General features: G+C 36.1%; 2 protein-coding genes across 3 annotated transcripts in view; one reads left to right on the forward strand and one right to left on the reverse strand.

Moving 5' to 3' along the window:
* Positions 1-21,238, forward strand: Glipr1 (GLI pathogenesis related 1). Its single transcript, XM_047549799.1, has 7 exons — positions 1-120; positions 421-471; positions 802-1,047; positions 8,874-8,986; positions 13,792-13,877; positions 16,215-16,241; positions 16,345-21,238. Exons 1-7 carry the CDS (start codon positions 1-3, stop codon positions 16,497-16,499), a joined length of 798 nt encoding a protein of 265 aa, XP_047405755.1. The 3' UTR covers positions 16,500-21,238.
* Positions 16,124-27,427, reverse strand: part of Krr1 (KRR1 small subunit processome component homolog) — a 12,030-nt gene continuing 726 nt past the window's right edge. Inside the window, exons 2-10 of one of the 2 annotated variants that reach the window (XM_047548954.1) lie at positions 25,179-25,351; positions 23,682-23,816; positions 23,366-23,491; positions 23,193-23,276; positions 21,956-22,012; positions 20,696-20,866; positions 19,173-19,250; positions 18,972-19,065; positions 16,124-17,563 (exon numbers count right to left, since the gene is read on the reverse strand). In XM_047548954.1, the coding sequence (XP_047404910.1) occupies positions 17,421-17,563; positions 18,972-19,065; positions 19,173-19,250; positions 20,696-20,866; positions 21,956-22,012; positions 23,193-23,276; positions 23,366-23,491; positions 23,682-23,816; positions 25,179-25,351 (1,061 nt within the window). In that variant the 3' untranslated portion in view covers positions 16,124-17,420. The remainder of the gene's footprint in view (positions 17,564-18,971; positions 19,066-19,172; positions 19,251-20,695; positions 20,867-21,955; positions 22,013-23,192; positions 23,277-23,365; positions 23,492-23,681; positions 23,817-25,178; positions 25,352-27,427) is intronic. The other variant, XM_047548955.1, reaches the window with a different exon arrangement.

Genomic DNA, 27,427 nt, shown 5'->3' on the forward strand with positions numbered 1-27,427 from the left:
ATGACCTGGACGGTTTCTTTTGTCTCTAGTTATTCATATAAGGCAAACACTTTGCCAGATATTGAAAGTAAAGATTTCATCAAAGAGTGTGTTCGAATTCATAACAAGTTTCGATCAGAGGTGACTCTGGGGACATAGTCTTGGTGATCCTGGATGATATTTTTGCTTATGATTAGTGTGTGCAGTAAATCCACAATCTGTGATCAAAACACAGTTTAGCTATTTGCTCACTGTGTCAAAAGCAAGCACCACAAGAAGAGTGCAGTTCTCTTTTTGGACCCTTACTTTCCTCATCATGGGGAGACCATTTTGTTGTTGTTGTTGTTATTTTCTCCCCTGTGTTTGTGAGTATTCTTTTGGTTCAGTTTCTCTTTTGTCTTTTCTTGTCTCTAAGCTCACTTTTTTTTGTTGCCTTCTCAGGAAGGCAGCGTGGATTCTGGGTTTGAATGCCAGATCCGTGACTTTAAGCTGGTTCTTAACTTTTCTAAGCTTACTGAGATAAAGGCTGTTGTGGCTAAAAAATTGCATAAAATGTGAAACAGTATATACTATCTTGCACATAATTAGCCTTCAGTGAAATGTTGGTGTATCTTCCTGGCTTAGATTCTAAATTCTATCAAACTAGATTATCATATTTATTCAGCCCTAGTTAGTGCTTGAAAACTGTGTTTAGAGAGGGCCTATATACATCCTTCTCTGTCCTTGTATCACATCTTATGTGCTTTTTAAATCCCTGCCTGTTACATTGTTGTGAAAGATTCCATTCTTGACTCCCACATTGTTTAATAATTCCTTTTGCAGACTTGGGACCCAGCCCTAGCCAAAATTGCAAAAGCATGGGCAAAAACTTGTCAGTTTAAACATAATCCACAGCTGAAATCACACCACAGTCTGCACCCAAACTTTACTTCATTGGGAGAAAATATCTGGACTGGGTCTATACAGTTATTTTCAGAGTCTTCGGCTATCTCAAACTGGTACGATGAAATTCAAGACTATGACTTTAACACCCGAAGATGCACAAAAGTCTGTGGTCATTACACTCAGGTAAGTATTGCCCGATTTTTGTTGTTGTTGTTGTTGTTGTTGTTTTGGTTTTTTTGTTTTGCTTTTGGAGCTGAGGATGAACCCAGGGCCTAGTGCATGCTAGGCAAGCGCTCTGCCATTGAGTCACATCCCCACCCCCCTCTGTGTTTGAAACCATGTTTTCAAGGGGTAGGAGGAGAAGAAAACTGTAATCTGGTACTAGAAAATATAAAGCATGCCAGTGCCCCTCTAAGTATGAGTGAGTAGGGATAACAGCCCTAGTTCAAAGATTATAATAAATGGAACAGACTCCAATAACAGAGGAGTGCTTGAAGAGTTTACTTATGTGGACAAAAGTGATATATGAGGCCCATCAATCTGGAGAGTATGAAATACTAGTACTGTATAGGATAACTTGCATATGTTATAGTATTTGAAACCTTACAACATATATCTGAATCTGAACTCTTCCTCTTACTGGCTAAATGACTTGAAGAGGTAACTCCTTAACCTCTCTGACCCTGTTGGGTTGGATATCACCCCCTTTATGGTTCTGTGTTGAGAATTGAATTAGATCTTCAATGTAGAGAACTAAACCCTACTGTCACTGTGAGAGTGGCTGCTACAGCTTTGTCTTCCCAGACCCCAGGAATCTCTGGGCATCTCTTCATGAGGAGAGTCCTCTTTTCAAGTAGGGGCCGAATAGTGTGGTCTCTTAAGAGATGAAGAATCACTTAGCATGGGCTCTGATATCTATATTTAAAGGACTGGACTTTATGAGTTTCCTTGTGTCCAAAATATTAACCTGCCCTCCCCCCACCCCCAGATATAAAGCAACAATTTACAAATAAGTTCAGATAATTTGGGGAGATCCAACTCGGAAATCTGAGACCCATGTGACATGAATTTGAGTTTCTGCCTCTTATTTTGACTCCCTGTAATAATGGATATTATGCCTTACTTGGATATGCAAACAGGGGTTAGGAGTCTCTTCTCAACTTAAGTGTCTTCTGACCTCTATATATTTGGCATGCTGAGCTACTTGTCAATCATCTGGAGTACCAGGCTCATTCATACACATTATATACCTTCTACACCTTGTTAATTTTGCCTGGAATGCTTTTCCTTTTAAGTTGACTCAATCTACCTATTTCTGTTTCTTGCTGTGTAAAGACTTGCATCTCCCCTTGGCTGGGGAGTTGTTCTGTCCTCTTTGTTCATTGGCACCTTGTCAGTTATGGTGAATAATACTAGCCATGCACTGTAATAAATCCATTCACACATAATGTCTCTCCCTAAATACGACCAACTTCTGAGGGCCAGGGACCATTCCAAACTCCTTCCCTGCCTCATTCCCTATATATTCTCACTATCACTTCTCTGAGATTGTGCCCTAAAAATGTGTTAGCATATTGTCTTAGGCTCTGTTTTCTAAGACTCTAGACCAAGATTTGTACTTAGAAGGCAGTGAACAAAGGGTAGATCTATCCATGGGCTAGTTTCCCAGCAGTCATATTAGAAACGGATCTGATAGCTTGATTAGGAATCCATTTTCATCTTTATGAGAAATCTTTCCAGTGGATTCAAGACTACTCAATTGCCATTTTAAATTCATGCTGGAAAGTTACCTTGAATGGATATTGTAACTCCCGATTTATCCTCATTTGTTGAAAATCAAGCTGTAAATTTTGGTCAATGATGGCTGTTTGTACAGAATAAAAAGAATAAATTCAGATGAATTATCTCTCCACAAAAGGTTTAATATTTCTTGATGTGTTAACACTTCAGCTGTATCTTCATTTGAGACAGCCTATTATTAAGGAATAGTTTTAGTGTAGTAATATAGAAGATCAATCAAATCATATGTTTTGTTGCTGCCAATCCAGTTTTGAAAAGTTTGGCAATGCCTTGGCAGGGTAGATTACTTCGGTTGGATCGTGCCAGGGCTTCCCACTAGATGGCACTATTCGCCTTACTTTTGTTTTTATCTTGATTTCCTCTACCTCCACATCCACCCTCCTGAAATTTTTATTCTTACAGTTTTACACTCTCACATAACAATGGAAATTTCAAAATTTCTCTGGTAGGTCTTATGCTGTTATAATATTACTATACTTCTAATAATGATTCAGATGGATCCACACTGAGAACTGAAAGGGTAAAGATGTTGGGAAGAGATTGTTAGGGAGAAAGGGGAGACACGGTTCTCCCCTATGGGTTCCCCAGATGCAAAACTTGTTAGAAAGGTATAGCAGCCCTAGCTTCTGGGTGACTTGCATATGGAAAAACACTGAAAGCATCTTGCTCAGGGCATAGACTGTCCTTACTGTACTCCGTGACCAGGCAGAATTAGGTTCCAATCTCTCCTCTATAACAAATTAGTGTCAGTAACACAATTAAAAAGAAGCCAAGTGCTTTACACAGGCTCAATTGGAAAGATGGCCTGAGGGCATCTCTGGAAAAATCAGACCCTACCCATCACGGGATGCAAGGTATGAAAGTGTATAAAATCATTTCAAAGACTTTCCTTTGAGAACAAAGCCCCGCAGCACCCTGCTGACACAGGGCCCCCTAGGGAATTGATTTTGCGTGTTCAGTCCTTGAGGCACTCAGAGGCGGCTGGAGCCGTGGTTGAGTGTGTCTAGTGCAGCCCGTGCTGGCAGCAGCCCTCGGAGTGGTCATCGTGATGAGTGTACAGACATGCAGAATGCGAGGGTTACGGGTCATGGAGGCGTCCACCAAAGTTTTACAGGAAAGCCTGGTACGCCACGCAGTGTGACAGGGTGCTGGCTCCTGAAAGCAGTTCCTTAGAGAGTGAGACATGCAGCTGGGGAGTGAAGCCAAACTACAATGGAGACCCCAGAAAGTTAGAGGGGCCAGGAACATGGAACACCTGCTGAGGGAAGCTGCAGGCAGCAAGCAAAGCCACCCTGTGAGAGTGGTCATGTGGGCCCCAAGATGGCAGGGGTGGGGCTGCCCACGTTGTCTGGAGCTCACATCACGCCACCATGTACACCAGACGTCACACAGGAAACTATAGAATTTGATGTTTACCTGTTATTTTTAAGTCTTGTGTTGGTCCAGTTCCTCTTTTTTCACCTAAGTTCTCCCTTTCTGAAGCAGGATACGGTGCCATTGTATTTTGGAAGTATGTGACTTTCTGTTTGATTATTGTAGGGACTCACAGCCAAGTTTGCCTTGATTCCCAGAGGAAACTTTGCACTTTTGAACAATATTGAAATAGTTAAGACTTTGGTGACTCTTGGAGAGGGACTAAATGCATTTGCAGTAGAAGATGGACATGAGTCTTTGAGTCCGTGGGGACCTGGGGCAGAAGGCTAGTTTAGATCCTGAATGTCCCCCAAAGATCTATATGTTAAAGGTTTGGTCACCAGCCTGTGGTGGTTAGGAGACTGGTAAAACGTTTAGTAGTGAGACCTAGTGGAAGAAAGATCATCAGGAGCATGCCCTTGAGGCAAATATTGGGATTCTGGCTCCTTCCTTTCTCTCTCTTTGCATACTGGCTGTTATACGCTCCTCTCTCGATGTACTTACTATGTTGCCACAGGTCCAAAGGCAACAGAGTCTACTGTCCGTGGACTGAAACCTTTGAAACCAGGAGCCAGCATAAGCCTTTCCTCCTTATTCTCATAGGTATTTTGTCACAGGGACAGAAAGTTGACTTACATACCAACTAAAACATAAAATGAATGCTAACTAACATTTGGACACTCTTGAGCAAAAAGAGCATTAAAGGTTTAGTATTACCAATGTTAAAAATGCTTGAGATGTAATGACCCTATGGAAGAAAGTACTCAAAGATCAAAGGATTAAAAAAGAAATATCAAGCTAAGGTAAAAGCTGGGTTCAGAGACAACATTGAACCCAGGTACCATGTGGAAGACTCACCCAAAGAACTTGTTACAATAGATATTTTAAGGACAACTCCAATAACTTTGATGTCAGAGTTCTGAGATGAACCTAGAATTCTGCATTTGAAGCAAAGAATTCCATGCAAAATCAGCTTGAAATACAATGAGCAAAAATTAAGAAAATTTAAAAGTAAAACAAAAATAATTGAAAAGTAAAAGTTTAAGTACAGGAATCAAACTTGAGGAAAAATGGCCCCCTCCAAAAGCTAGAATCTCTCAGTAAGATGGAAGCCTGAGTCACTTCTTTGTCTGTGTGGGTCGGAGTTCCCTGCAGCGGATTCCTTGGCATGTGATAGGCAGAGAATGTTCCTCAGGAAACACCCCATTTAGATCACAAAGAAGAGACTATCCATTTCCAAAAGAGGACCCTGCTCCTCTTCTCTGGAAGTCTAGGAAATGTCTTCCCACATCCTCCCCAGTGGTCAAACCAAGGGAAGAAGACAGCCTGAAAGAGCAGTTGCCCTCAGTATGCTGACTATCACCTCCCTAAACACTCCCCCACCCGCTGGCCACCTGTGAACCCTGGGGAAACTCATACCGCATGCTCAGCTCCCCTCTCCTCTCACTCTTCACTATTTTCCCAGGGAGAAAACTTTAAGTAAACTTTTTCTGCAGCCACACTGGTCATGGTTTAATTCTGGGAATGCATCTCCCCACTTTGGGGTCACACGAGGTCCAGCTGCAGTGTGCTTCCTCAGAAAAGGGCTCCAGGCCATACATGCCCTTAGAACGCTTCACCAAGGCCCACACTGTTGCGTAATGGTTTCAGGACTGCTTGCCTCTCTATTTTGCAAAGTCACCTGCTGACTTCTTAGCTCAACCACCTTTACATCCCCATATTTAGCACAATTCCTGTCACAAAATTGCTCAACAAACTGTGGTAAAAAATAATTTAAAATGTAAATCAGTATCACCGTAAAAAGGAGTGCATTTAATTGCTAGCTCATCTCCAGCTACTGACTCTTTAAATACTTTCTTGTTTAGTCTTCTATGACACCACACACTCTTGGTCAACTGAAGCTACATGATTTGTGGGGCCTGGTGCAAATAGGAAATATAGAATTCTTCATTCAAAAAGCAAGGGATATACCCAAAGGACTTAAAATCAGCATACTACAGTGATGCAGCCACATCAATGTTTATAGCAGCTCAATTCACAATAGCTAAGCTATGGAACCAACCTAGGTGCCCTTCAATAGATGAATGGATAAAGAAATTGTGGCATGTATACACAATGGAATATTATTCAACCATAAAGAAGAAATGGATGGAACTGGAGAATATGATGCTAAGTGAAGTAAGGCAATCCCAAAGAACCAAATGCTGAATGTTTTCTCTGACATGTGGATGCTAATTCACAATAAGGGGGGAGGAAGGGGAAGAATAGAGGTATTTTGGACTAGACGGAGGGGAATGAAGGGAGGGGAGGAGCCTGGGGGTACGAATGATAGTAGAATGAATCACACATTATTACCCTATGTGCATATATGATTACATGACCTGTGTAACTACATCATGTACAACCAGACAAATGAGAAATTATACTCCATTTATGTATGATGTGTCAAAATGCATTCTACTGTCATGTATAACTAATTAGAACAATACAAATATATATATTTTTAAAAAGCAAGAGAAAAGTACCACTGCGGGTGCTAGATTATGCAGCAGTTTTCATTAACCAAGTATAGAGCTCTTTTGAGCACTGGATTCAGTTTTACAGCACGGCCATTCTCCCATGAAACTGCTCCATTCTTGCTTTCTCTCCACATCACTGACCACTTATTTTGCATCTGTTTTGCTGTTCTTGCCTTCGTTTTTGGGTCCCAAGCTCTGCTTTAATTTTTCTATTACTTTGCCTATGTGATGGAATCTAGCCTATGTCTTTATATTTGTACCTCTAGCCTCCCACTGTCCTCTGAACGGAAGACGGTCAAGTCCAGCAAATGTTCTGAACAGAGCCATTGCCCACGCTCCACCCACCTTGCTTCTTCCCTAGTTCTATCCATCTCAATAAATGATGCTTAGGTCCCAAACCAAAATGCTTCCCACATTTGTAATAAAAGCAAATCCTTCCAGCTACACCTCTAAGTTGAGCCATGAACTTGATCAGTTCTTAGGAATGCCATCACCCAAGTGTGAGTTACCATGTCCATTCTTGTACCACTGAAATAGCCTCCAGAGTTACCTCTTTGTTCCCATGCTCTTCTGTCCATTTACTTCATAACTGCTCCTGGGTTCCTGTCACTCACCTACAAAAATCTCCATGGTTTGTTCCCGTGCCTTTCAGCTAATTGCCTATGACTCTCCCAACTTAGTAGATCAGGTTCTACTTGCCTTTATTCTGCCCATCAAATATGTTAAGGAAATTCTTCCTCAGGGCCTTTTTTTCCCTGCAAGGGCTGCACAGAATGCTCTTTCGTCATTGTGTAGGTCTCCTAAATGATCAGCCTCTATGCTGTACCCTCATTGTTCCTGTCTCAGTTCAAATGCCTCCCATTCAGAAATGGCTTCTCTGAACACCCCTGTAAAATTAGCCCCCTCTCTCCCCACTTATCACTCTGTTACCTTGCTTTATTTCTCCATTGTAGTAACTCAAAATTATCTTGTAATGTTTATTTCTCCTCTCTCTCAAACATGCCCACACACTACCACCACCACCACCACCAATGACAGTAATTATAGATCTTGTTTCCAGCTAAATTGTTTTGCTATAACAATAACTTCATTTTAATTTTTCTCATTAAAGAGTTATTTTTATTATTTCCCCACAAAGAAGCTATAAAAACATTGAAAAGACTCTGAAATCCTGGATTGATGACAGGTGCCTTGTCGGCACATGCCTATAATTCCTGAGACTTGGAAGGCTGAGGCACGGAGGATCACAAGTTCAAGGCCAACCTCAGCAATTTAGGGAGACCCTGTCTCAAAATAAAAAATAAAAAGGGCTGGGGATGTGGTTAAGTGCCCCCGGGTTCAATCCCCAGTACCCACCCCCCCAAAAAATAGAATAAAATAAAATTCTGGATGAATATGACACATCTATGATTTATAGCTAAGAATAAAATGCTAAATTTTATGAGATAGAATTTCTGAATTATTTTGATAGGAATTTACTGGAAGGAATCAGAAAAATTTCAGACTGGGAATAAAGCACAAGCTTAGCATGTCCAAGCCTCTGGATTTGATCACTAGCACCAAAACAAAACAAAACAAAAATATTTCTACTTCAACTTGCAATTTAGTTTTGAAAAGCAACACATTTGTTGACAGCACTAGTGATATTAATCTGGAAGGCAGAGGTTTGTACACGAGGAGAGCTGGGCCCTTTCGTGCAACAGATGGAAGTGCTCTTCTCTTTATTTTTCCCTTACATTTTCAAATATACACATGGTAAAAAATGCATATAGTTCAGAAAGATCTAAAAATATCCTTTTCCTATAACGTGGTAGACCTGATGTCTTCAAAATCCTTCAACAGTCATATAAGTACCACACCAGCTAAGTCTTTTCAGGCCTTTGGAACTGTGTCGATCGTCTCCTATAATATGTCTGCTTCAGAGGAAATGCAGTCTTCCTCCTTCATAAAGAAAATTTAAAGGGCAATATGTACACACTGCTCAGAGGCAGCAAAATCCGGGGAGCACCTCAGACACCACTGGGTCTAGTTGTGGCTCCAGGGAGTCCCAGATAACATCCAGAGACACTGCTGCAGCAGTTTAGGCAAGTCCTTCCTCAATGCCAAGGATCCTCCTGAGGATCCTTCTGGCCAGAATTTTGAGCACCTAAAACTTCTTTGGTAGTAAGAGCTTAACTAACTAGAGTGAACATACCTTACCATATTTATGAAGGCCTAATCATACCCAAATGTTCATTTTACTGTTTTCTTTTGTTAAAAATCCTCATTTATTTTCAGGTTGTCTGGGCAAACAGTTACAAGGTTGGATGTGCAGTGCAGTTTTGCCCTAGAGTTTCTGGCTTTGAAAGTCTTTCCAATGGAGCACATTTTATATGCAACTACGGACCAGCGTAAGTGCCTAATTAACCTCTTTCTAATACCTTAAAACTATTCATCTTCATTATAGAAAATCTAGATAATAAAGTATAAAGAAGAAACTTGATATAACTCTTAATTACTCTGCCCAGATAATAAAGAAGAAAATTAATATAACTCTTAATTACTCTGTTAATCTATTCCATTAACATTTTGTTAATGGAACTTTTTTCTGTGTTTGTATACCATTTATAAATACACATATTTTTAAGAGCAGCAAGACTCAAATGTTTATCAGGGACACAAATTAATCAGATGTGCTAATAACACAAGATGAGAGTTTTTATTGATTTGTTAAAAACTTGGAAAATTTTACATAATTATCAAAACAAAAGAACTAAAGTTTTTCAATTTATATAGTTTAAACTTTTGGCAGTTCTGTTTTTAAAATGGAAATTGTTTTCACTGTTTGGGAAATGTGGGAAGTGACCTTACCATATCCTTAATGCACATATAATATACACAGGTACATGTATAGGTATGTACATTTGTGTATAGTATACAGAAAAACTGTTTTCATGCTATAAATACAAGTTTTGTATTTTTTTATTTAAAATTATACCATGCCTTTTTCACTTAATTAAAACTTTAAGCATAATTTCAATAATTATAAATCATTGATGTTTTATATAATGCCTGTAATATGCAAATCACTATTCTAAGTAATAATTAACATGTATTTAATCTTCATAAAAAGTCTATGAATGTAAAATACATGTTCACCTGTATCTTGTTTTGCAGTTGAGGAAACTGAGGCACGGGCAAGGTGAGTAACCTGCCCTGTCCTGCAGTTAGTGAATGTCATGGCTGGCCTTTGACCTGGTTTCTAGCTCAGTCTGTGCTCTTGATAGCTAATATAATAGTTAATTTCAGTGAAGAATTTAGATTGTTCTATATATTTTGTGATGAACAACTGTGGACAGAAATATTCAGTCTTTTCTATCTTCATACAATTGTAATACTAGTAGCTTGACCCTTTTCGACTTTTTACTACCTATTATCAAATTACTTTCCATCCTTAATTTTCAATTTATACTTTCTATTTTTTTTTTTTTTTTTTTTTTTTTTGCAATACTGGGGATTGAACTCAGGGCCTTGTGCTTGCGAGGCAAGCACTCTACCAGCTGAGCTATCTCCCCAGTCCTGTACTTTCTTATCAGTACTGGACATTATAATTTAAAAAAAATTTTTTTGGTACTGGGGATTGAACCCAAGAGGCTGCTTAACCACTGAGCCACATCCCCAGCTCTTTTTTATTTTGAGTCAGGGTCTTGCTAAGTTGTTTAGGGCCTCACTAAGTAGCTGAACCTGGCCTAGAACTTGTGATCCTCCTGCTCCGACCTCCCCAGTATCAGAAATTATAGGGAATTATAGGCATGTAACACCATACCTATCACATTACAAGTATTTTGTAACTTGAAAGAAATTATATTTGTTTTCTTTTGCATCTCTGATTACTAATGATAAATCTCTTCACCTGATTGTCCATTTCTTCTTGGTAAATCATGTGATCTGCCCATTTTTCTATTAGAGTAAATTTCTTAATGATTGATATTAGCTATTTATATTTTTTCTTTAATTTGTTGCCCTTGAATTTTGTTTGGAGGAAAGGGAGCTAAAATCAAGTATCTTTCAGAAAAGAATTTTGACTTAAGATTTCATAGTTGGAAAAAAAGGAAAACCCAGGAAAAAGTAGAGAAAGTCATAATTCAACCAGTGATTATTTTTCATATGACAGTTTTAACAATTAAGGTAGTTAGTTTACCATGTAAACACAAATTAGTTAATTCTCTGAATTGGTTTTGTAAAAAATTAGAATAATAGCACCTACATTTAATGTAGCTATAAAATTTTATAGAAGCTATATAAAAGCACCAAATATGTATAATACCTGGCACTGGTGATTGTTTTAAGTACTTATTATTTTATTCTCATTATGATTATATATGTGAATTCTCCTAATACAGAATCACTTTATTTACTTTTTTAGAGTTATAAACATTAAGTTGTGAAACTTATAGCTGAAGTTGTTTCTATAAAAAATTGACTTAGCTTCATACATTCATTTATTCATCAAATATTTCTTTACTAACCTTCAAAGAAGAGCAAGCCAGATGCGGTCTCTGCCCTTATTTATGTTTATCAGGCAGATTGATAAATATATGACTGCATTGTGATGGGGAAATTAAGAAAATATAAATAATACTCTAATAGGAGCTATCAATGGCAAAGGCCCTATTTAAAATCAGGGAAGGGCTTTCTGTGACATAGTTTAGCTTAGGTGTGACAAATGAGAAGGAATCAGATGTGAGAACTTCAGGAAGAGTTGTGCAGAGAGAACAACTGCAAAACTTACATGGAGAAGGTTGGGGCAAGTTTGAAGCACAGACGGAGACCAGGGTTTTAGGACACTGAGTGAACAGAACTCACAGGACCTTGCAGATCCTGGCAAAGGTTGACTTTATTCAACTTATAAGAGGAAGCCATCAAAGTATCAAGTAGGGGACTCAGAATGAGATCTGCTTTAAACCTGGAGAGCAGTCTGTGTGAAGTGTGGAAAAGGAACTGGAGGGGCCTAAGAAAGAGGCCAGTTAGGTAGGTCTTCATCTCCTTCTGCCTTCTAAGGCTTTTCTTATGTATACAAAGCCATAGGCTCCAACTTCACATAACCCAGTATCTCCCAGTGTTTCTGAGAATGCCTCAGAAGGAGAATGGGATGCTTAATTCTCCAGTCACCTCTAACTCTCTCTTCCTCATTCCCCTGGGCATCGCTGAGCTAAACCATGGTATGTAACAGATCTCCACCCCTAGTGGATTAGTGGAGAACAGGATTGTAACACAGAGGAAATAACCTTAACTGTAAGAACAGTTGCTAGCGTGGTTGGGCCACTGCTGCCTTGGGGACCCTTACTCATATTTAAACTTCTCTCTTCCCCAGTGTCCCAATCCTCTTTCTCTCGGGGTACTAGAGAAAAATGCTAATGCTTTCTGCTTTTTCACTGGATTGAATACTTCAGGTCCCTTTGTCTTAATCACTCTCTCCTAGACAAACCCAGGTCTTTCCAGGAGCATTCTTTTCCCAAATGAATTCTTCACTTTACCTACAACTCACAACTGTCTTCTTTTTCACTTATTTTTAAGTAGCAATGTTTTCCTTCTCCTTTACAGTTTGGAATGCATAAAGAATGAGGATAGCATAAATGATTTTGGTAAAACCATTCTAGAACTTGTGAGTATTGTTTTTTAACAATGAGATATTACAAGACTAATGTCTATTTTGGACCTTTTTGCAATCACTATCAAAATTTCTACTATATTGCTTTGATGATACAGTACAAGGATTAATTTTACTTCTGAAGCAACCACTAATGTGAAACCAAATGAGATTAGAACATATATCTTGAGTTGAAAATGTGGTGTTAACATAAAGGTATGTCTCTAAATGGGGGCTTCTTTACTTTGGAGTTAAATGTATGGTTTTACTGGGAGAGGGAAGTCCATGAACATGGATTGGAAAAAAATTACAATTCTTTCCCCTGTGAATGAAGACAACAGACCAGTCTTTTAAGCACTAACTGCGACTACTGTATTAACAGTATCTACTTCTTCGGAAATAACAATTATTTTCATATCAACTCTAGTTCCTGAAGATAATCTCAAAATGTTTATGATTATCACTGATTTGAAATTACCTACAAATATAAGAACCCTGCTAGATCTGGTTTAATACTTAAGAGAAAAGCACATATTACTATATCATGAATCTTTTTCAACATTTTGATAGCTATTTCTGTTTAATCAGCTTCCCACATTCCTGTGTTATTTTATGCACTTAAAAATCAACTATTTTAAGGGTCCATAGGACTTACCAAACTATCAAAAGGCGCCATGACACAAAAAAGTTAAGAACTGCATTCCAAAGCAGAGTTTCAAAAATGAGTGCAGTGGCAGAGTTACTGAAATAAATGTATAGCCTGATCATTACTACTTTTCAGGTACTCATGGGGATATAAAATGTTTATACATTATGTCACTTTCTATCAGTGACCTTGATCAGTTATTTGCATTGCACCTCAGCCTCTAGCTATCTAATGGGGACAAATAAGAAATAGTAATATCCTCATAGTATTATAGTAAAGATTATCTCATTCAAGGATGCTTAAAATAGTGCCCAAAACATAACAAATGCCTCGTAATTTTAGCTGTTATTCATAGCTCATCTTTTATGTGAAAACAATCTATAATTCAGAATTTCCTTATATCTCATTTTTTTTTTCGGAAGGCATTACAGCAGTCGAACAGCTCCTATCCAATAAAAACTATGGTGGTTTGGTTGACTGAAGAGTATATACAGGTCATGATAGCTTTCATGAGAGGGGCAGATTTTTGAATGACAGCAGTCATACAGGCCAGAGAGCAATAGAGGAAGTTCAGCCCTGGTGTCAGACAAATCTAGTTTTCCTCCTGACTTAGGTATGTGTAAATTGTGATTTGGGGCAAGTCACTAATCTCTTAGATTCTCAAATAAAAATAACACTCCCCCCAGAAGTATTAGAAGTGAAAGAATATAAATGAAGAGGGTCATAGAATGAACCCTAAACATACTGGCAACCTTCCATTTTTATTTTCTTCTTTTCTTCACATTTTATCAAACCATTTGCTTACAATCTCTCAATCTTTTGACTTCTACCTTATTATCATTCTGGATGTGGTCAAGGATTCATAGAAAATTGCAATTGAAATAAACTGTACTAACGGACAGGCTTCTTCTGCCTTACAGAGGAAATTACCCAACTTGGCCATACAAGAAAGGAGGCACCTGCAGTGCTTGTTCCCCAGATGACGAGTGTTTAGAAAATCTCTGTGGTGAGTAAAAGGAACAAGCCACCAATGAAACAATGTACTAGAAACGATTATGCCTTTCTTTACAGTGAAGAATGCAACTATTTTTTTATCCTAATAACCTATTCTGAAGGCAGTGGGCAGCAAGGAGCAATCAAACCAATGGTTTACTGTTCTAGGAATGAATATATGTTTAAGAGAAATTTAAGATATTCTTTTTAAGAACACCCTATAAAATATGCTTTAGTTTATTTTCTCACGATGTGAGGAGAAACCTTAATTCAGCTACTGTGCAAATCCTGTAATACTTTGTGCCTGTATGTGTAACACACTGAACTGCTCAGAACAGAAGGGCTGGGGTGGGATGCTTAGAATGACAGTGAGTCAAGTTCTACTGCATAAAATTTTCTTTTTGGAAAAAAAACGTTTCATTGCTTACGTTTCCTAAGGTTCCTTCCATGCCCCAAATTATGATTCTATTAAATTGCTGTTCTTTTTCTTCCCATTTGTAAACATTAAACTGTTAACTTTACTCCAGGCAGAGGAGCACTTTTTGGGATTGACAACTAATCTCTTCTGAGAATATCAATATGTTAACTGAATTCTTCTAGGGTGCTAAAACATTACAAAGCAAACATACACATGCACAAGCACGCACACGCGCGCGCGCACACACACCCCCCCCCAAAAAATGTGTTGTGTTTTCCTTCCAACTTAGAAGTATGATAGTATGATATAGAGGTTAAAACCATAGACTTTAGATTCATATACCAGTTTCCAGTTCAATATCCAGTTCAAGCACCGTGACCTCAGGCAACTTTTTGAAACTATTTCCATAACTATAAAATGTGCATGATAGTATCCCATCACGGGTTGGGTGAAATAACTTATGGTAAAATCACTCTTTCCCTTTAAAATTCTAGATGATTAGTAATGCCACCACAATAATATTGCTGGCAGTTTATTTTTTATCTTTGGAGCTCTACTTGAGATGGTCTTTAATATTGTGAGATAAAACTCAGATTAAAGCAATAGTCCAATAATGAAAACCCCTGGGCTCCTAAGATAAAGGTAAAAGCACATGCTAGTTTGCCTATTTACAAGATATTGTGAAACATACCACCCATTTACCTTAGGTGACAGCACCCTCCAGATTGAGTCTGCCACTAATTTTCATAAAGATAGATTGTTTTTATGTAAATATTGGCTTACTTGAAAGCATTCCATTTTTTGCACTAATACTGAATAAAATGATAGAATTTATAAAAAAAAAAAAAAAAAAGAATAACCATCCCCATTCCACCTTTTATCCTCAAGTCTGATGAGGGTAAAATTAGATAAAACCTTTTATTTAACATATTCCAACTCACAAATTATGGCAAACACTGGAGGAAAAAAAATCCTTCATGGTCTTCCATATACTATTTGCAGTTCAGTAAATACCCAGAGGCCATATCCAGATTGCAAAATGTGCTAGACACACCAGTGATACAAAAGATGATTTTAGCTAGTGGATGTACATTTAGCTATTGCATGTACATTAGGATGTACATTTGTTGAATATTTAAAAATATATACAAGAAAAAATAACTAGAATACCACACCCTTGAATTCATGGATATAACTGCCAAAAGTTAGGGAGCAGCTTCATGGTAATTCAGCACAAAGCCCACTCCCAGGCATGATGACCAAAGATGCTCACAAGTGCCCAGAGGGCTAGGTCCTTGATGGCTTCCATCACAGGACTCAAGGGCAATCGATGTTCAACTGTGTGGAAAGGGACTATTTAATAAAAGAAGATATCAAGAAGGCTAACAGCAGTTAAGAAACTTATTTCTTCCCAGTACTCTGAATGTCAAAACCTAAATAAAGCTCAGTAAAATAAAGGGCATAGTAATAGCTTTTGATAAGCCAAAAGTCCCAATGATAACTTAGTGATATAGTAGAATGGATGAAAGAAGCTACTTTCTCTTTAGTATTGATTGATTATTCACAATATCATCATTCTCAAAGGACCCATTTTCAAGAAAAGTTTGATAAATTGCTCACAGTATTTCTAATACTATTTAAATTTTTAAATTTTATATTTTAAAACTTACTCTTGATAGTATTTATTATCTGAAAGTTAAAGTATGTAAGATAATTTTCCATTTATAGTAGAAGTATTCCTTTATATAAAAAGTTCATATAAAAAGCAGACATAAAAGGTGATGTTAGTATAGTTAGGACAAAAAAATCTTAAATAACCTTTGAAAATTACTGAAATCAAGTCAAGTAAATGGTTATAAAGACTTTGTTTTAATAAAAAATCTTACCTGTACCTAACTTTTTTTTTTTTTTAAATTCTCCCTGACTTCACAGTTAATCCAAAGCGAGACAAGGTCAAACGTATGTATATAAATCTTAAATTGTTTTATTAAACTCTATGTGATTTATATCATTGCATTATGAGAAACAATGTCTAAGAGGACTTTCTATGTTTATTTCACAGGTTACTACTCTGTTGTGTATCCAGGCTGGTTCATATTTTCAAGAAACAGATACACATCTCTCTTTCTTATTGCTAATTCAATAATTCTAATAATGTCTGTCATAATTACCATTTGGGTAAAGGACAAATACCCTAATTTAACTCTTTTGGACTAATATAATCTGGGGGGGGAGAGGGAGAGACATATTCATATGGCTTTAAAAAAAATAACAATTGGGTATATTTCTAATTTCCATTTTAAAGTGAAATAGAAAAAACATATACTGCTGCAGTGAAGACTTGCTCAAAAGAAAAATGGTTCGACTTCCTAAATATAACTCCCCTTTACTTTCCACTTTTTTATGAATAAGCATTGTTTTCAGATTGCCACAGCTAGGCTTCCCGTAAGTAACCTCATTCATAGCTTCAGTTTCCAAATCTGTAGAATGAATGAGCTAGGCTTTTCCAAGTTAACTCCACTGACAGTTATTTCTCACATGCGGCCTCCACTTAAAGTACCTGGTTTCCCTGTTCTCTTGCAGCGTGGTATTTTTCTGGTTTAACACTTCCCCAGACTTGGTAACTAAAGGATTTGATTTCAGAGGTCTCGATTTTCTGCTTATCTGCTGTTTAATCTTAAAATGAAATAAAGGAAATTGTAAGAAGGTATAATTAGGGAGAAAGAATGCACTGAAAAACCGGCATTTATTTTCCTCAAAACCAAATGCTGGGACATGATTATGTTTAAAAACTAACCAATGAAATCAGACTTTGATTTAATGAAAAATTACAATAGTCACATTCCAAAAGTATATATATAAAAACACTTAAAAGTTACTCCTAAACTCATGCTTCGGCAAAACCTGCCTGGAACTGATTAGGTACAATGTATAAAAAGACTTTCTAGCACAAAAAATTTCAAAACACACAAGAATAGAATCTATTTATAAAGAATATTATTATATAAACAAAAGCAACTCAGAAATATTATTTCTCACACATAACGCAACTAATGCCCTGTCATCTTTCAAAATCCTTTACAAAAGGAGATAGCTATATAAATTCTGGTTCAGGGGGTTTTGGTTATTTTTTTAATGTTACTTTTTCTTTTTCTTTTTCTTTTCATCTGCTTCCATCTTAAGCTTAACTTCTTCAGCTGTAAGGGCTCCCAGTTTCTTGTTCTTTGCTTTCTTAACCTTTTCTTTGATGGCAGCCACGTCAATTTTAGTTTCAGTAGATGCTACAAAAATTAAAAAGAAAATATATTTAATTCTTTAGAAATTAAAACAATGTGTTTCAGAACACTATTTTAATAACTGAAAGGTCATGTTATAAAATATGAAACACCTGCCTAAAGTTAGAAATTTCCTCAAACTACAAGAAAACAAATCATGAAGTCTTCAAACATGTATTAGTGAGAGTACATAGGAAAATGGCATGACAGTTTAAATAATTTGTATCAATTACTGAATTTAATATTTTTTCCTAAACCTTACTTGAGATCATTTATATTCTTTTCCTTATTTTGGAACATGAGAGTACTCATTAACATGTCACTTTTTCATCTTGCACACAAATAGTTACATTTCATAAAAAATATTTCATGTAGACCTTCCAGCTTCAATAATTTTAGTAAGCGAATCATAAAGCTACAAGTCAAATTCTAATTCATCTAAGACCATAACAAAAACTTCAGCTCTCCAAATATTAGTTTATTAATGACTAATATTAACAAAGTTTCTGTAAAAAGGACAGTAATTTGAAAATGTGTGCAGGAAACATTGCCAAAGCATCTAATCAATGCCAAAAGCATGAACAAAATAAACTATGAAAAAAATGCAATCTGTTTACCATTTACATACGGTACTTAAGAACATAAAACAATCTAAGATAAAATGTCACCATACCTACAACCTAGCCACTTGAGATGCACAGAGACTCAGAGCCTCCACTATATACAACAGCTCATTCTTAATTAACATAGGCTAAGGTTAACCAGCTACCAAGTACCCAAAGTACTTAATTGACAGACTGTACAAACTAAAAAGAAACCAAATTTATGTATATGTTGCTAGGAGATGGTATGACAGTTTAAACAACGTGCCACTGATGGTTTTGGAAGATTACTTTAGAATGAAGCTAGAAATGGAGAAGAAAAGGCATTAAGAGTTCTCTAATATCTTTTTAATATCCCTGAGGAAAAAAATCTCCTGTCATTACTTTGTTGGTGTTCTTTAGTCTAAAGTAGTAAGAACTCAATGTTAACACAGAAACAAACATTAAGCCACAGATCAAATAAATAAAAACAATTTCTGAAAGCCCTCTTTGAGTTATGATAGCAAAGCTTAAGTTGCTTCTATTTTTATAGAATACACCGATTACTCTGTGTTTTCATCTTTCCCAAGCATGGGTCAGAGAATTGGGAAATATTCTCAAGCTGGGATACTCTGAAATAGGTATTAGCCGCTACTGAATTATAAATCACCTCATTCACTTCTTGTCCATAGACTTGATAATTAAGGAAATGTTAAGACAGTTGAAAGATATGGTTATTTCTTATTAACATGACAGATTCGAACAAATGCTCTATGGGTTTACTTTTCACAGAAAGTGGACTTTTATATCAAAAAGTGAAAAATGAGCATTACCTTCCTTAGGTTTCACAACTGTTTTTTCTTTAGGTGGAATAAATGCTTTGTTTCTTTCCTCCTGTCTTTTACTGAGAGCTTCTGCTTGTTTAGCCTACATTATTAGGAAATACATTGTGAAAGATTAATTGTAAGTAAAAATTCAGCACCTATGACTTTGTTATTAATGTTGTCATCAAGACATAAAGAGTGTAATGTTACCTTTATTGCTTCCATTTTCTGTCGCTTCTTTTGATTCGCCTTCAAAAAGTATTCACCGCTAGCCAATTCTCTATCAATCTATTGAAAACAGTATTTATAATTATGTTGGAAATAATGTACATGAAAAGTAATTTCCTAAGAAAGTCACAACGTCCTTTGAGTAAAAACAGTGGAGTCAGTACTCTCTATGACTACTTCATAAAGGTAGCAACATGAACTACAGATTGGGGGTAGAGGTAGAAAATGGAAGGATAGGTCTTATCAGGGCACTCTGTATATATGTACAGAAATTTCACACTGAACCCTATTAATATGTATAGTTAATATGTGTTAATTAAAAAGAACTAAAAAGAGGCTTGCAGGGGTAAGGAAGGAAGAATAGCCAATTAAGTACAGAACAGGTCATTAGAAGTATGGCAGTATTATGAGCAAGGATTAGTAACTGGATCACTATGTTCTTCCCAGCTATCATTTTTCTTATGGTCTCACTTTGTTTCTCCTTTCAGAGTAGACTCTGTGAGCTAACATTTCCATTGCTTTTTCACCATGATCACTACTCCTTTTTTCCCTTTGGCCTTTCATCATCCCTTCCCTGAAAAACTCAAAACATAGGGCTTGGAGAAGAAAAGATGATAGAAAAGCAAGGGTTTATATCCTGAGCAGAAAACAACTACTAGAGATGAATTATTTTTAAGACATACACAAAGAATGGAAATAATCGATACCAGAGATGCAGATGGAATCACACAGGTGGAAATAATTGGTGCAGATGAGGAAAAGGATTACAGAGAGAAGAGTAAGTGGAAGGAGCTTTTTCTGATGGCCTCAGAAAAGTAAATGCTACATCATCTACTAGGAGCGAGAGGGTGCTGAGAGAATTAAAACAAAAAGAGCTGCCAGATAGGAGGATCTGAGGATGGAAATACGAATTTCTAGTAGATTAAATGCACAGACAGGACTTTCTGCATTTTCATATGGTAGTGCATTATGGGAAAGTTTTTGGACTTATCCAAGTCTTACTAGTTTTGCTAGGAAGGTGTGACAGAAGGGAAAGCAGCATGAAAGAAAACAAAAAGAAAAGGAAATTTTGGCCGCAGCTGGAAAGGAAATGAACCAGAAGACAATGGACAAAATGGAAGGAATTCATAACTCAGAAAAAGAATGAATATTAGAATTTAAGATTTCTAAAATCATACAGATAAGGGTCACAAAAGAACATTGCTGAAGTAAAGTAGAGATACTGTGGACTAAATCACTTAATTTTTTTTTTAAATCTATAGAACATTTTCAGTGGCTACAAGGACACAACTGACAACCAACACCTTGATGTAGTTCACTCGCAGTGTGAAGGCCCCACTCCCCAACCCCATGCATTTAGCTCAAAATGTGCCTCTTTACAATTCAGCTTCTTCTACCTCTACAAACATACACTGTCTCTCTCCCCACCTAACCACCCTCAATAAAATTTCTGACAAAATAAGATCAGTTTTTCCTTTACATAAAGTTCAACATTTAATACTAACCTGACTCTCTGGTTGCGGTGGTGGAAATGGTGTGTATGCTTTCTTAACAGTTTTCTTCTTCGGTTCCTTGCGTTTATTCACATTTTTGTGTTTGAAGTGTGGCAAGAATCTTTCCCAACTTTGTGATCGTAATTCAGAATCTTTTGCCAACTCTCGTTTAATCATTAAGGTCTTCAGTTATACATGTATAAATAAAATTTAATATCAAAATTGATACATTTGTTTAAACTATTATAACTATTGCTTCTACAAATAGTTTTAAAAGGAATAGTTCCCAATTGCTTCAGAATTAACCAATTGCACTAATAAAAAGATATGTCATCGTAAATATGTACAGTCAAGCATCAAGAAATCATAATAAATTTGGATTAAGAAATGCAGAACTATTAAGAGATGAAAATGAAACTCAGTTTTTCAGTGACTATTTCAATAAAATCTTTATAATTCAACTTAATTATAGTAGGTGGGGTTCTTAATTAGCTGATGTTCCCTGTAAGCAGGAAGATTTTAATAGCCAGTACGACAGCAGGGAATGAAAAACGTAAATGTTTTAATGATTAGACAAAAGTCAATACTCTTCTCACATTCACCCCCACTCCATTTGAATTTTATACACATTGGAACATTAAGAGGAAGCCAACCAAGCATCAGATGCACAACTAGCTTTCTATCTGTAATGTTCCCATGTAACTCAAAATAACAACCCCAATCTGCATGACTTTATAAAGTATCAAATTTAAGTGAACTGTTCAATAAATACCCATCATAACAGCTCATCATACCATTACATTTCCAAATACAATCACAAACTTTGTGCACATGGGATGTAATAGCTCTTTCGCAGAGGGACCACAATTTGAGTGTTCAAGTCCAAAGATTTTAATGTAATCTGAGATATTCCAGTTTTAATAGAAATAGGCAAAATTCTGAAAGAGCACATGTTTAAATAAAATACATAGGATCATAATTTAAGAAAACTAAATTTATATCATCTACAATAAATTCTATAGAGTTTGTTTTCATTATATTAGAACTATATAATAAATTACAGTATTCCCTTCAATAGTTTTTACACTGGAGACCTAAGCCCCAAAGGAGGACTGGGGCAGAGTTGAATGGGCTGAATTCTACCTTCTAATTCATGCAAATTAGCTGTTCTTTCAGATTTGTATATTAGGCTTTCATAAAAGATTTAATTTCAAGAAAAGTTTCTGTAGTTAACTTTACAATCACTGGTAGTCATATGTAATTAACACTCACTTTAATGTTATAAATGGGATGAATATTCTTCATAGTATCTAGAACTACTTTTCGAACCTGAAATTTGCAAAAGAAAAAAAAAAGAATTAGTCTCCTATGAAGATTTTAATAAACTACATAGAAGAGATGTTAACATATTGCATGGTGGCCTATGAATCAAGGAATGACCACCAAACTGAAGATCATAATTCCTTCAATTGCTCTGAATGGCTTCTAGATCTTTCATAATAGCATTCAACCTCCCTTGGATACAATGTTTCTCTATTAGTGCTGAAATATGGCACTTGGAACTAATACAACACCTTAGAGCTATCAGATTTAAGGAGAAAAGAACTGAATTTAGAGACTGAAAATGAGGGCTCAAGCCCTGAAACTGTTACTTCATTTAAGAAAGTAACTTCATTTTCCTGTTTCAGCTTTTTCATTTGTAATATGGAGACTGAACACTATGTACCTCAAAAGCCTATTGTAAGAATTAAATATTTCAAAGACCTTACAAAACTATAAAGTACTCAATATATTTATTATTGCCCAAGGAGAAGAGGGCCAGTAGAATTACTATTAAAGACTTCCTAAGTAAGGAAGCAAAAACACACGGCCAGATTCAGATAGCAGCAGCAGCAAAAGGAACTAACAGAAACAGCATTTGTTGTAGATGTTCTCATATTTGACAAGTTAAAGAAAAGGTTCAGGAAAACATTACAAATACATACTAAAATTCAAACAAAAGAAAACATAGTCTTTAAAGAAAAGTATTTTCAGAGTCTGATCTCTACTGGCTGTATACATTATTGCAAATAATGAGATGTCTGCTCAATTTTCACTTGAACATATGTAAATACACTACATTTCTCATATATGTTATAGACTAAGATCTTTTTTTTTTTTTTTGGGTGCTGGGGATCGAACCCAGGGCCTTGTGCTTACAAGGCAAGCACTCTACCGACTGAGCTATCTCCCCAGCCCCTAGACTAAGATCTTAAATACCCACTTAAATTTTATAGTGAGAACAGTGATGGTGCACAGGACTAATTCAGAAATAGATGTCTCCACAGTCACCAAAGGGTGGCCAAAATATGCTAGGGGTGATGATCCCCTCAAGTTACATGACGTACAAAGTATTTACTAACGGGCAAACAAAACACATTCTAAACATATAATTCTAAGATATACAATAAATTATAACCAAATCATTTCATTTGTTCTCTGATGATTACTTGAATATAATAGTTCTCACCTCTTTTAAGCCACTGAAAGGTCCAATGGCTGAAACTGTATTTCCCTGAACCATAATGTAACAGTTTGTTAGGAGTTCCAATGCCTATATTGAAAGAAGAGTAAACAGAAATTCAATGCAATGAAAATTAATTGCAGATGAAAAAACTCAAATTTTCCACTGGTAAAAAGTACCTTCAAAGTAGAGCCTTTTGGACCAATAAGCCGTTGTCTTCTTTTTACAAATCGTTCCTTATTTCTTACTAAGGAACCTATTTTAATGATATCGCATGCGACATCATCCTGAAGAATCCGTACTGCCTTTTGGAAAAATAAGAATATATCAATATTCTTTACATTACTCATTTTCCAAACCCAAGGCTAATAATCGAAACAAACATGAAAATACAATGGTGAAAGGAATGGACAAGGAGGAGGGAAGAAAGGAGGCAGGAAAGATATATTACAGGTTGTCAAAGGTTGATATAAGTAAATCTAATTCTAGATTCACCTGTTCAAATGAAACACTCCTTGCCAACAGTTTTATTAAGTCTCTGGCCCTAATGATGATATATGGGTCAAAAGTCTTCTTAGTAGTACAAACAGTCATGCTGCCCTCAATCAGGTCCAGGGTTGCTTTAACATGCTACAAAAAGAAAGACAGACCAAATAAGCAGTTGTCTAAAAATGAATTCAGGTTTAAATATTTAAAGAGCTTACACCAACTAATCTAATAACCTCTATGCCATTAAGCCATCTATCAAATTCTATCAACTCCCTTCCTGAAGAAGCTAGGTAGTTAAATATAAATAATGAATACTTGATTAATTTCATATCTCACAGAATATAAGAAACCAAAGCTATTGAATCATTTATAGTTGGCTTTAGAATACTTTGTACTTACTGGACTAATCTCTAGCTTTAAAAATATATCAATCTAAATGAGGCCATACTTAACACCTGGAATAAAAATTTAAAGCTGTATAGGGTCACTCTTTTGGACCCAGCTCCAACCTATGATCTACTCTCAAGAGTGAGAAATTACTTTTCCTTCAAAACTATTTTCTAGCTGTTTTGGGGACTAAATACAAAGTAAAAACAAATTATCCTGGATTCAGAAAGAAGCAATAATTAGGAAAATTAAGTATTATCTCTCAATGGCAAGAACTAGAGTTCAACCACACAAATAAAGATGCAATTATCTGACTTGTGGAGCATAATCTGAAGACTACTTCTTCAACATGTTAAGTAATAAACAATTCAACATAAGGTTGGGTATCTATGAATTTACTAGGAAAAAACCCCTGAGTTTAATTCCAGATGTAGACAGCTGTAAAACAACCTGTAGCTTGCTCGGCTACCTTCAAACTCCAGAGCAGTTCCACAGTGAGAAATACATTTTATATCACAATCTCGTAACCATATAAACACATGCATATAAAACTGAACCATAAGCTTCATAAAATAATACTTAGCATATGTGATAAATTCTTTTTTTTTTTTAAGGCTCATTATAGTCACTTTGATCTCTCAATTTACTAACGTGTTTCAATCTTCAATTTGAAAAACAAAAACAAATACACTGTTCTAGGGACAGGGTCATAGAAACAAAATATCAGTAGATAGCTGGCCACATCTCTAACTTTCATTGAAAATGAAAATTAAGCAATTAGGAACATGACTCAGTTCAAACTGAATAGGTACATGGTACCTATCACAGCCTACAATAGGTATTGTGAAATTTGGACCACACAGGTTAAGTTTTAGACAGTTCACAAAACCTCTAAAATATTAAGGTATGCAAATTTTTCAAAGTAATTTTATTACTCGCAAATGTAAAAATTAATAAACTGTAAGAATAAAATTTACCTAGACTGTTTAAACTACCAAAAGAACCAAAGTAACCAGCTGTGTGTGGCACCTTTAAAAAGAAATCCATGAGCACACATTTACTTAATTAGGCATAAGTGAGAGCAAAATCTCAAAGAAATGTATAAAATATGCATACATGTTCACTCAAGGCCTTCTGCACCAAAGGCCAACACTCTTTCAAATAAGCCTCTCTATATTTGGGGAACAAAGTTGCAAAACTGCTCTCTTCCAAGAGTCCTCTGGGATTGTCCTCTTTAGAAAAAGCTGGTTCCTTCCAACCATCAGGAACAGTGAGGAGTTCTGATTCATCTACAGATAGGAAAAAATTTACAGGTCACATCTTAAAGGTCTTCGAACACTCTGTTTACAATATATATACACATCAACAAGCTTCCTGATACTTTCCTTGCATTACTTCTGCCCTGCTTTTTATATTATTCGACAAAGAACATGCCTCCTCATTATCAACACTGTATAAAATTATCTCTATACATTACAGTTGCCTCATAAGACAGTTCTTTAAGGTAAGGAACTCTCCTTGTTCCATACTCACCAGCATATGCTTGGCAGACAGTGGGTACTCTAAAGACTTCTATTGTTCTACACTATGATAGAGCTGAAGATTCAAATACAATTTTGTTGACATCACTTTTTATTTATTTATTTGGTACTGGGGGTTGAACTCAGGGGTACTGAGCCATATCCCCAACCCCATTTTATATTTTATTTAGTTAGGCACTGAGTTGCTTGGTGCCTCACTTTTGCTGAGGCTGGCTTTGAACTCATGATCCTCCTGCCTCAGTCTCCCAAGCTACTGGAATTACAGGTATATGCCACCACACCCAGATGTTTACATCACTTTTTAAAATATTAACCTTTCTTTCTTGGACTGGAACCTGTGTGTGTGTGTGTGTGTGTGTGTGTGTGTGTGTGTAAAACTTTTAAAAGCTCATTCTGAGGTATAACGTCTGTTAAAAATTACTTGAGTAGAATTTTAGGTTTTCCAAAGTGTTTTTGGTGCCCCATTTCTATATGGCTTTCATAGTTACTAAGCACAATATGAAGAATCAGTATCATTATTCCCATTTCATAGAAAAAGAGACTCAGTCCAAAAAAGGTTAAGTGACTTGCGTAAGGAAAACAAAGCTGACTCAGTCTAGGTCTCCTTTTACTAAAAGAAAATATGTTCTAAGGGCCATACATTATCTCCTGAATCACTTTTTAGGAACCCCTTAAATCCAATAGCTACTCTCTAATTCTACTTAAAGATATGATCCAAAGACTTACAGCATCAGCATAAAGCCACCCACCCCAATCCTGAAATAAACAAACGAAAAAAGCAAAAGAAATAAAAATGGGAATTCATTAAAAAGGAACCATAAATAGCTCAGAAACATGTAAAACAATGTGCAACTCATCAGTAAGCAGAGACGTTCAAAGTAAAACCACAACCAGATACCATGTCATACCTATCAAAATAACAGGAACTCAAAATTCAGATAATAAAGCTCAGTATGGAGTTAGAGCAAATGAAAACTCTCTTGCACTGCTTTTGGGAGTCACAATTGGCACAATTCTTGATGAAAACCATACCCTACACTTTAGGGATTCCAACCCTAAGCACCCAGAGAAACTCTTTAGCATGTTAACTGAAAACATGCACAAAGATGTTTTTGGTATGTAATTTTTTTCATCACTAATTTTAATTTTGTAGATTTTGTTTGTCATAGCAGCATTGTTTATAATTGTAAGCAATGGGTACAAACCAAATGTTCACTACATGTAGAATGAAAATACAAACTGGTGTGTATTTTTGCAGGGGAATGCCATAGAATAGTGAAAAGAATAAAGGTGTCACCCTAGTTGAATAACCAAAATAAAGCTAAGCCTGAGCAAAACAGAAGGATACATACAATCCACTTTCATTCATATAAAAATAAAAAACAGATAAAATTAAACTATTTTGTTGAATAAGCAGTAAAGACTATGAAGAAAGGTAACAGGATGCTTAACACCATTCAGAATGATTAATACAGGTTCCCAGAAAGGACAATATCATCTGGGATACGGTAACCTATTTACTTCATAGTCTCAGTACTAGTTCCTCGAGTGTTGACTTTGATCTTTTAACTTCATATGTAGACGCTGCTATGCACATTATATACTTACATAAAAATAAAGCAACAATTCAAAAATCTTTAATACCTTCCCAATGCATTTTGAATGAGTTCAAGTTTTATGACACTTCTTACAAGATTGGTTGACCAGCTCCCCGATTATTTCTCTAGTCTCTTTCACTCATAATGAAGATAGCTAGGTTAAAGGAGACTACAATGCAAGAAAGCAATTTAAAAACAGGGCGGTCTAAAGCCCAAGAACTATATC

The sequence above is a fragment of the Sciurus carolinensis genome, chromosome 4, assembly GCF_902686445.1.
Source record: "Sciurus carolinensis chromosome 4, mSciCar1.2, whole genome shotgun sequence".
NCBI lineage: Eukaryota > Metazoa > Chordata > Mammalia > Rodentia > Sciuridae > Sciurus > Sciurus carolinensis.